At 37.2% G+C, this 11944-nt stretch overlaps 1 protein-coding gene across 1 annotated transcript; it reads right to left on the bottom strand.

Moving 5' to 3' along the window:
- Positions 1-823: 823 nt before the first annotated feature.
- LOC140763117 (uncharacterized) lies at positions 824-5795 on the bottom strand. Its single transcript, XM_073101173.1, has 2 exons — positions 5467-5795; positions 824-1267 (listed from the first exon to the last, which is right to left on the bottom strand). The coding sequence occupies exons 1-2, from the start codon at positions 5692-5694 to the stop codon at positions 1010-1012; spliced, it is 486 nt and encodes a 161-aa protein (XP_072957274.1). The 5' UTR covers positions 5695-5795; the 3' UTR covers positions 824-1009.
- Positions 5796-11944: the final 6149 nt, after the last annotated feature.

The following is an 11944-nucleotide window of genomic DNA, read 5'->3' on the forward strand; positions in this document are numbered from 1 at the left end:
AGTTGGTCTATAGACTTGCTCAAACTAAATTTTTGGCTCGAATAAATTTTTTGAATTGAGTTTGAGCGCAAACTGACTAACTCAAGCTCAAAATTATTTTATATATATATATAATATAATTTATATATCTTCGTAATAAGTTTCGGCTCGTTTAAGGGCTTAAACTAAGATCGGTCTTAACGGAGCTGACTCTTTTAAAACTCAATATCGGCTCGAATGTTGATGAGCCAAGCTTAAACTAAATATTTTAGGCTCAAAATTCATTTCAGGTCACTAAACAAAAGAGAGACTCGCTCAGGCTCGCTTACACCCCTAGTTCATGTAGAAATGACATTCGATCTAAGCAAATATAAGCAAAGCCAATTTACAAATTTTCGTGTTATTTCCTGTGACATGATATATCCAACTCTAAAAAATTAAATCCCAGATCTTTCCTTCTCTATTGCATAGCAACTTTATAGAAAATAAGTCAGATTAGGGACTCCCCTTAAACTGGTCTAAAAACTCCTAAATTGATTTAGTAATCAAATATTTTTTTTATCCTTTTTTATATCTAATCAAATTTACTCTTCAAAAAATCTTGACTAAAAAATAAGACCAAGGAGCCTAGTCTCAAGGCCAGAGTTTTGCATACAATAATAAACTTAGACAATTAGATGGAAGAACATCAACAGAAGAATTTGTGTACAAATATGTGCTATAGGTTCAGAAAGTTCTGCGACCATTTCTAATAAAGAAATCACGCAATTGCAGGGGATGTATAAAGATAACAAGAAAGATGAAAAAGAGCATTAGGCATATGACTGGAAATCTCAAAGAAGTAGATTTTAAGAAGCATATCACTGATCCATATGGAAATGCGACATCTATCTTTGCTATTCTTGAGAAAGCACCAAAATGTTCAAGATAAGATTCCTCAGGGAAAGACCATCAGAAAGATGACAATGTTATGGTCAGGATAAACATATTCAAGATAAAATAAACAGTTCCCATCGTTCTAAAGAGTCATTCAACTTAAAGTTGCACTCTTTCTCTTGGATGATTTTTTTGTCTTATTTTTCGCATGTACCAAAGAGTTTGTGGTCTCAGGCACCGATGAAGGATTGCTAGCTTGCTTAGCACACTTGGAATCTTCAGGAGTTGAGTAAAAGAATTTCTTTGCAGAACCAATGTGAGAGCAGGACAACTTTAGCATCTGACGGCCTGTCATCCATTTTAGCATGATCTTCATATGGGTTTTGCTATTTAAGCCATCAATACCAGCATCCTGTTCAGTATTTTGATACAAGCCAGAACTATAAGTTAGGTCTTCTACAAAACTTATGTTCCTAAATTCAACAAATAAAAAGAGAATAGATCTTAAATGCAAATAATCCTAATAGATAGGAACTCAAAACACTATAGGTGTATTAAAAGGCGGTCACAGATGGCGTGAAATCATCCCACCTCCTTTCACCTAGCGCCTAGGTGGAAGATAGTCAAACATATTTAATATGCAAAAATAAAAATAATCATATATGCTTATATACTATATTCTAAATAACATGAACAATTAACAACCATAATAATAAGTTCATAATCATAATAAATAATAGGATCAAAATTATCAAAATCATAACAAGCTCAGAATCATAATAAATAACATGATCATTATCATAACCATAACATTAAAAGAAAAAAGTTAAGAAAAATAGTCTGTCAGTGGGAAGAAGTTGGTCAGAGTGAGAGAGAGCGGGAGAGTTATTTGAGAGAGGGAGAGCGGAGAAAGATCAATGTCGTCCAATGTCATCTGCCACCTGCTGCTGTCCACAATCATTTGTCATCGTCTACTGCTGTTCACTACTGTCGATCATGGAAGGGAGAGGGTGACCGAGAGAGGAGATAGGTTTAGGGTTCAGGAGATCGCCCGAGAGCAACAGTGGAGAGTCAAAATGTTTTTAGATATAATGGTTAATAATCAAACCCGATCTCCTAATCTAACACAATAAGACGATCCAACCAGCTTCATTAAGTTGGTGGGCCGAGCTGCCAACCCTCCAGAGCAAGCTGACTGACCCTCCTAGCAATTTTCAGTGCTTAGGTGACCCAACAAGGCACCCACCCGCCTTCCTTCGGCGCCATTCGGCTTAGCAGGGCAGCTGTCATTGTGGCTGCCAAAAAGGCCATTGAACACTATTCCTGATTTCCTTCCAAAATAAAATGGGATATCATTTTGTGGGCTGACTCAAACTTCATGTAGTAGTATGCTCCTAACAACTAATGGTGGTCATGCTCCCCACAAATATTTCAACAAGCAGGTTAATACATTTGTATCACTAAGCATAGACTCAGAAAAATAAAGAAAGATTTCTCGTATGGCTATATTTCTAAAACAGTTGGTTACCTTTTCAAAAAGATGATAACCAACTGCGGCAACCAATTAGAATCATGGACTAGATATATTCTAACAACTACAAGTAGCCATGCAGAAGCTCCTCCACAAAGCATTAATTAGGGCATGCTATTTCAAACTAGCTATAGAATATAGATACACAAATAAGTATTACTTTGGAATTTTTACCTTATACCCAACATGTTCACTAAATTATTTTAGCCTCCAACTATATCGTAAAACTACCATTGCAAATTGATATATATTAATGAAAGAAATAACTCAAAATTCCTGAGGAGAAACATATGGAAACATATTACGAATTTATGATAAATACTTAATAATCTCATAGTAAAGGTTCTATAATTAAATCTAAAAACACATGGGTTTGGTAAACAAGTTGACAGTTAAGAGTAACATGGAAAATGACATCTACAGTTTAAGTTAAAGAATACTGTGATCAAAGTTTCGATCAATTGAACTCTCTTCACAAGTCAAGGTGGGATAGCTCATGGACCATCAGTAAAAGATAAAAGAGACTAACAAAGGTTTCGCATGCTCATTTGAGTGTTTCTCCAATGGATGTAAAAAGAAGTGGGGTGACTTACAAACAAACTGTGCTTTCACAATTGCAGCATAACTTTTAGTGTAGGAGCAGGACTAAATAAGAATGAAGCAGCACATTCGACCAGATGTGTATAAAGGGAAAGCAGAAATTGTTTCAAAAAATAGAGTTTAATAACTTCCTGCATGATATTGTTTAACAAGTTTCACTACAAATTGATACAGGAACTATGGAACAATAGAGAACATCATAGACTGTAAAGAGACATGCATCTTCTAAACATGGCAAAAGCTGACCAGAATCATAGATACTATATATGAGAGGCTCCTATGGGTACTTCATATGGTCTGACATTACATGCTGATATATAATATAAAGTAATAGACTGATGTTGAAGGATTACATAAGCAATTAATAGAAAATCAATGCTCTGATTATTTATCTTGTGGATGTTAAAAAGTTTGCATGTTTATTGGTTCTTTATTTAGTTGTTCCTCTTCCCACTTCTGATGTACTAAAGTCCTCTACTTATCTAGCTATTCCCGGTGCCCTAGATTTCTAGAAAAAATGAGAAAAAATATATATGGAGAAAGGCAAGCCTCGAACCAGGATAAACGAAGATTAAGTTATATTTAAATTTTAGGGTTAATTACATCTTGACCCCTCAACTATAGTTCGGTATTAGTTCCACCCTCGTAAGAAAAAAGGTGGACATATACACCTCTTGAATTACCTAAGCATATCACTAAGGCTTTCATTAGAAACTCTAATAAAATTAATATTAAAAATTGACTAACTAAATAGATGGATGAAAATGCCCTCATCTTCCTTCCATTTCCTTTGTTAGTGGCTTTTTTGGTAACTTCTCTAAATATCAAACCATAAGCCAATCTTCTCTAATTCTTTTAAAATCCACTTCTAATCGCATTCTGCATCTCATTCCCCAATTCTCCTCTTCGATAAGAGAAGAGATGATATAAGGAAGGGGAAAGAGAAGAAGGGAGAAAAGGGGAGAGAGAAAAAAAAAAGGAGAGGGAAAAAATAGTATGGGCATTTTTATCTATCTAACTAGTTAGTCAATTTTTTAACGTTATTTCTAACAAATTTCTAGTATAGGGGCTTAGTTATATAATTAGGTAATTATGGGGGTTATTTATCAAAAAAAATTTCTTGATGGGATGATAGTGATAAATTGTGATAGTTGAGAGGATCAAAATATAATTAACCCTAAACTTTAAACTATGAGGTCTTACAAGATAAATAAAAAATATTGCCAATAACTGTATTAAGAGATCTATTTAGTTAACGACATATAAATTCTATTCACAATCTCATGCTCCATAATTTAGTAACTAAAACGATCATTAGTGTCCTGAGAAATACAAGAATCCATGTGAAAGTACACTCCCTTTTCCTCTTCTTATGGAATGGTAGTTAATCCACGTGCTACAAAGACATACAATAAAATATTCACAATATAATGGAGTGCAAGAATATTCCAATCGCTGAAGGACTGTTTACTAGTCATATCTAACAATTGATGCTAATTAATAGCTCAATATTCCTACTTCAGTGTCTATTTGGATGGTAAAAGAAACTACCTAGAAATATTTAAGGGACTGGCTTGGCTGATCAAGGAAATTGAGAAGGAATAAAGAGGAGAAAGAGGGAGAATATGTGAGTAGCAGGAAATATCACTTGTTACAAGCTATCCATTGGGCTCGATTATATAGAAAGCTGCCTGAGCTGTGATCTCTTCTCTCTTAAAAACTTGCTAAAGAAGTTGGTCGATTCCTCCTGATCTTTTCTTGTTTTCCTTTTCTATTTCATGCATCTTGAAAATGTACTAAAACTCAATGGATGTATAATATGAACATCGGAACAGCTCATACAGAACTATGCATATCCTACAGATATCTGCAAAACTGATGATTGGGAGAGACTTTACTAACGGTGAACTCTAACAATTAATCCTCAAGAGAAAAGGACTTTAAACCCAACAAGGTTTAGAGAGATCCATTTTTAGTGAAAACAAATATATAGAAGGCAACAAAGCAGTAGAAATGAAATTGTCACACAAGATGACACTGGATACAGTGATTGAAGTAGTATTAATAAACCAATACAATCACCGTAACAAATGAATGTATTGACACAAATACATGTGCCTGTAATAAGGTAATCAGAAATCTTCTCCTTTAAATGATCAACCTGTTATTATCAAAGTTAATACTGAAAACATTCACCATTTGGTGGTAAATTAGCATAGATATAGGGTGAAAGATATATGTCAAAACAAAATGGCGATATCTAGCTTGTCAGACAATTCATCAAACAGCTTAGCGTCACCACGCCAACTAACAAATAAAGCGCAAACTAGAAGGACCCACTTCCTCTTTCGCACAGAAACATCCATTTTTCGATTCCAGTCAAGGGCATTCATCCATTCAAACCATTCCCAACCCAAACACCACACAGTACCAATTGAAACAGAGAGAAAAGAAGAGTGCCCACATGAGCTATTTCATACCTTAGCGTAGTTCCAAGTATTGGAGACGGAGAGGGGACCGTGGTCTTTAAATATCTGGTGGAGTCCTTTCGCAATGGTAGTGGCCTCCTCCTTCGGCACCTTGGGGTTTATCCTGCGGAGGTCCGGGCTCCGCTTCCTCGAGAAGGACCGCACCAGCATCAGCATCCTCCCGGCCGCCGTTGCAGCGCCGCCGCCGCCGCCGTTGCTGCCGAGTCCGCGGAATAGCATATCCACCGGCTGAATATGTTATTCGCTCCTTAATCCTAGAGAACCTTCCCCCTCTGATGGAATCGAGTATCAGAGTTGATTGTTTGGTTACTTCCAGGGTGCAGTATTTTGGCGAGCTCGGAAGGGTGGCGACAGTAATCGGGTCGGATCTTGACCCGTTTAACTTTGTCTTATTGCGGATTCATATTGGATCTTAATCACCACTCCAATTTCGAATCCGCAACCAGAAACCCTTTAAAAGTACAAAACAAAAATAATTTTCCATAGATTTGCTTTCAGAGTACAAAATGCTCCGCTCGAATCGAAGATAAAATATTAAACAAATCCAGCATAAATCTTCATCTCAAGTACAACCATAATCTAAGAACTAAAGTTTTACCTAGTTTGTAAGCGAATTGATACTTTAATTGACTCTTTTTTTTTAAATATGAGTAAATTTAATAATGTGATTGTTCATCGCTAAAAAAGACTTGATCGACTCCATTGAGAATATTGACCAGCAATAGCGAGTCAATCCAATCCAATGATTGGGAATGCTTTTGTCACACAAAAAAAGGAGAGCTTTACAAATACTCATTGCTTTAGCGTAAATGATAGAGCTAAAGTAACCATAACAAACCAGTGTGATAATTGGAGTGTATTTAGCTTGTCGAACTACGAAATCTACCTCACCTAACTTATATTGACTCACAAATGAGCCATCTGTTTTAACTTCCAACCACCTAAGGGGTGGTGGTTCTAATGGACGAGATGAGAGGAGGTGATAGGTATCATGCGTCCGACAAAATATTTCTCAACATATTCAGAGGTAAATTTAGTGATTGGATCCAAATCTTTTCAATATCCTCATGTTGGTTATTGTAGCTGACGTTGTTTTATAATTTTCAAATTTGCTGAAGAATAACAATAATCAGAGCATGTAGCCAAGCTCTAGGTTTTTTTGGCAATCCGTCACTATTCTGAAGCCAATGTCCATCTTCTTATGTGTTCGAAAACATAAGAAACACTGACAAGTAGTTCCTCACAAACTCTTACAGAGTGGAAGCTACCTAATAATGGGAAAAAAATGTGAGAAATAGGCTTTGCCTCAAGATTGAATAGAGAACAGCTAGTATTACTAATTAGACTAATATTAACTATGTGTTGCTTAGACAGTAGTTAGCATAACTTCGAGTAGAAAATCTTTATTTTTGAAGAAATCTCAAGGGCCCAATATTTTCTTCCACCTATCCTAATCCGAGTGGGGCCCAGTAGGATTGTGCAAATAGTTATAACTGGTTTTAGAGGTAGTGATCCTAGAGGGGTGAAGTTTCAAAATCTAGATTTTTCCTCGTATCCCTCAAAGAGATGAAGGTATTAAGAACACCATCAATTAGCCTAAGGCCAAAACATTACATGATGAGCTCAACATCCCATTGGTACCCAAATGAGATCGTGAAACATTTCTAACCCGCCATGTGCCTCCTACGTGAGGTTGCCCTCATATGACATTCACATAAAGGCCAAAAGGGCTAGCAACATATATAATCAATATCGAATAAAACCACAAATAATAGAAAGGAAAGAGAAGGGTTGACGAGTCACAACAAATTCATACATAATACAATAATACAAATAGGTTTCCCAAAAAAGAGTACATACTAAAAAGATTATACAATAAGAGGGAAAACATAAGCCCCTCACAAAGTAGTACAACATAAGAAAATAAGATAGGTCTAACACCTTACTAAATGAAACTACTACAGTGTTCTCATTATGATGATAGTCAATCTGTAACATATGTCAACTATAAATAAGTCTATCCCTTAGTAAGTAATATTATCACTAGAAGAATACTATGAATATAAATACACCAAATAGAAAAGGTGCATGAATATCTAAATAATTGATTATCATGATAGAAAAATAAGTCATGCATATACATATATTGGTTAGCATGATCTGGCCCAACACATGCGAACTCTATTTACTACCATTATGACTACTCAACACGCTTAACACTAGGTCTACTGACCATTACCCATACTTGTTCGACATAAACACCCCAAGGGTGGGTAGATCATAGCCATAGAATTGTCTACCCATTATCTGATGAACAGTTGACCAATTGTTCATCACCATAGATTAAGGACCTAAGTTGTATGTCCTTTAGCATGAGTCAGTATTATGTCTTAATATTACTCATCAAAGCTTTTAACTCAATATCATTGTACAACATGTGTCAAAATCATGAGTTGCTACTCAAGGACTTTCTTACCCTATGTTTTTGGATACCACTAGGTCTATGTCATCCTATATTTTAATCTCTAACTTAAATATTCTAAAAAAATTAGTCCTCATTAATGGACAATATAATCACTCATCACCCGGCAAATAGCATACTTGATTGTTTGAGATCCATAGATTGAAACATCAAGCATAGCCTTACTATATAATATATAATATAATTTCTCTATCTCTTACCCTGACTAAGGAGATGTCAAATACTATTGAGACATAAATGTTACACCTTAATGGTAGTGCGTATGTACTAGTGGCATAGTATTATACAACACAAGTAAGCATAATAAAAAATATCATCATTATGAAGCAATATGTGCTACTATACATAAGAGTGCTAAGGGATATGCTAGCAATCATGATAAAAAGTAATTTATCAACCAGCAAGTTAAATCAACATATACAACTATAATGTTTAGGTTATAATGTCATGTGGAACTATTTTAGATATAGATTAACACATCACATCAAGCAATAGTAGCAAAAATAAGATAGTTCACTTGCTTGGAAATGCTAAACCTTCCCTAATAGCGAGTTGTTTCACTCTAATCCCAGTATATAATGGAATGAGCGTTGGTCCTGCAAAGCTCTGCGATAAAATACCAAGTCAAAACCCGCATTCTAATATTTAAAAAAAAGAATAAAAAAAAGACCCAGCTCAACCTTCGGATTGGTTGTGCCCACTTTGTTTTTGAGATTACTTTGACCCTAGTCCTTAGAAGTAATTGAGGATGATTTGAATAAACGAGGAGCTCTTGCTTGGGCCTAGCCAAGCTAGCCCAACCACATGAGCTCGGGCTAGGCCAAGCTTGACTAGCCCAAAATAGGGCTCGGTCTCGACAGCCTAGCACATACACTAGCCTAGCTTGATCAAGCTCGCATTTAGTTAGAATGGAGGAGGTCAATCCCTCTTCCCTCTATTGCGCACACCACCGCAAGGGAAAAGAACTCATCGATGGCCAAACATCGTCAGACCACCACATAGGAGAGAAGAAATGTCAAGATTGTCGCCATGAAGACCCCCAAACAGGCTCCAACGAGCAGCAACTAATGAACAACGAGATAAGAAAAGAGAAGGGCTTGATTAAGATGGCCTTAATGTTAGGAAGGGTTTAAATGTTGCAATAACGCGCAGTGGGTTGCCGTGATTGGCTAAGGCTCACAACGAGATCTCGGGCGCTTAGTAGGGCACCCACCATTGAGGCCACCTAAGTCTTGCCAAAGAAGGGGGAGGGTTCTTATCGTAGGCTGTTACCTTAAAACACTCGCCAACCTCAAGGATCATTAATCCTTGTCACTACTAGTTGATTAAAAAAAAAAAGCTCTCACAACACTGACGATGGGATGACCCTTCGCGTTGAGGCTATGACAATAGAAAGAGAGAAGAAGGAAGGGAAAACCTCATCACAAGGTGTGGCGAAATCACTAGCAAGGGTGGAGGGGATGAGGAGAAAAGTAACGTTGGCTCCAGCCATGGCAGCAAAGGCTCTAATCGATGAAATAGGGATGCTCGAGTAAAACAAATGCCATTGCTGACATACATGTAGGGAGGAAAAAAAAAATTGGGAAAAGAGAATTGGGCAAAAAAAAGTTACTGGGTATATAGATGGAAAACTTTAGTAAGAGTGTCCCTATAATACATATTCACAAAGATAAACCATTTGTCAATAGGAATAGAGGAGATCCACAAATATCTCTAAATATTAGTCGTCCTACTATTCAAATGAATATTATAATAAAGTTTGCAATCAAGCTCTCACAAACATTTTATTTTCTAACTAGATTTGGTATTAGACCCTAATGGGTCATAGATACTGAGCATGGCCCCACAAGGTTGCAAAATTAGGGATTGGTCTACGCTTTGTCCAAGTCTAAACCTAAATATTCTTTAGGCCGAGCTTGGGTCCAAAGGGCTTGGCTTGTGCTCTAGCTCTCTGACCCACCACCCATTAGAGATTGATCGAAGTTTGTTTGTATATATTGATTTGTTTGCTCATAGTAGAGAAATACATTTCTATTTAAATTTTAAATTTCTAAAAGTTTTTTGTTTTGAAAGAAAGTCCGTAGACTAGTGATGCATTCCATTTAGCAAATATAATTCGATCCAACGAAAGAAAAGAAAAGTAAGATGACAACCCTTTTACAAATCCTTCACTTGCCTTACAAACAGCCTAAACCACAAAAAAGCACAGTATTAAGTTTAGCATAATACAAGCTATCTTGCAAATAAATAGAGATAATAGGACAATAATCCTAGAAACAAGCCTCCTACTTAATTAATAGCACCACAAAGAGAAGCATCAAGAAGCTTAAAAGGGTAGCGCATGCAAAATTAATTCAACGTCCTATGGCTTTATCAACACCATAGTAAACCTGAAATGAAAACCAGCAACACTAGCAATAAGAACTACAATAGAAAAATAATAAAGAGATGATACTGGCTAAGCCAAAACATCAAACAGTGCAAAGACAACCTCTCACCAAGAGAGAACCCACAATGAGCAAGCTTTACAAAAATAAAGAACAACAACCCCTAACAGACAAAGCAATGCTTGACAAAAGGGAGACCATCCCAACCACCAAGCGTTAGGAAAACCACATCAAGGTTGGTGGCTTCAATAAGCGTAGGGAAGGAGGAGTGAAGGCGACAGTGACAGAGGTTGTGGCATCTATTGGTGGAGAGAGGAGAGTAGTGGTGGTGTCGACGATGACAATAGTGAAGGTTGAGTCTAGTGAGGCGGGAAAAGGTTGGCCACCATGGGCTCCGTCGGCTGAAGGAGGGAGGTGATCTTGCACACGGGCTTTGGCTCTAGGGGAGGGCAGCACTAATGATGCCGACGACGAAGGCCAACCGAGAGCAAAAGAGGGAGGAAAAGAGGAGAGCAAGGACGGGAGGGGGAGGAGGGAAACATTGGCTACCAGCTGAGGGCATGTATGAGTAAAAAAAGAGGGAGGAGGAAGAAGAAAATGAAGAAAACGACTCCCTTCCTCCTAGTTGAATGGCCATGGGAGGAGAGGACGGAGATCTAAAGAAGGTCGGCGGAGGAGACACACACGAAAGGAAAAGGGAAGGAGAAAAATGTCTGACTTTTCAAGTGCTGACAGAGGAAAGAGTCGCCTAGTCAAAATGCTAAAGGAGGGGAGAGAAAGAAAATGCCAGTGATAGCCGGTGGAGAAAAGGTTGAGGAAGAAGACTTCGATAACATTCGACGAAGGAAAAACTCCTCCCCTCTGCCTAACCTTAAGGTTAGGCGAGGGGGGAGGGAGAAAACGTCAGTGACGACCGACCGGAAAAGATTTTGGTAAAGAAGAAAAAGAGGGGAGGAGATCGCCAAACCCTAGCAGATAACTGCTAGGGCCGACGCTCTCTCACATGGCCAAATTTCTAAAAGTATATATCAGTGAAAAGTGTCAATTCATGAGAAGAAAGAAAGTACTGGGAAGAATACCTAAAAATTAGATCATCATTAAATCACTTTGAGATGTTGATAACAAGGTCAAAATTTTAACAAAATTTGCAATCTGAGGCTGACAGTATGCTCCATCAGCCCGCCAAAATTATGGACATGATCTGAACTGGGTCAGATCCAAAAATAGTCCACAATTGGATTGAGTTGGCTTTGCCAAGGCCAAGCCCAAACCCAAATATTCTTTAGGCCGAGCTTGGCCCCAAGTCCATTAGCAACCTTAATTGACCCTAGACCAGACCCAAATACCAAATTTACGATAATACATAAGCCGAATAAATGATAAAGATAGAAAATCAACTCAAATAAATTTAACCGTAACTAGATTTAGACTCATTAGCACCTAAAGACCAACGACTCTCTGATCTGAACTGTCATTAGCTGTTTATTTCCTGCATCAGTTCGGAAATGGCATCCAAAAAATCAAATGAAATAGGTCCAGTTTATCCTTTCACGTATCTCTAAATTTAGATGTTCCGTAAACCATACACTTGTAAGTTTCT

The sequence above is a fragment of the Typha angustifolia genome, chromosome 7 (genome assembly GCF_048772165.1).
Source record: "Typha angustifolia cultivar Huaian chromosome 7, ASM4877216v1, whole genome shotgun sequence".
Taxonomy (NCBI): domain Eukaryota; kingdom Viridiplantae; phylum Streptophyta; class Magnoliopsida; order Poales; family Typhaceae; genus Typha; species Typha angustifolia.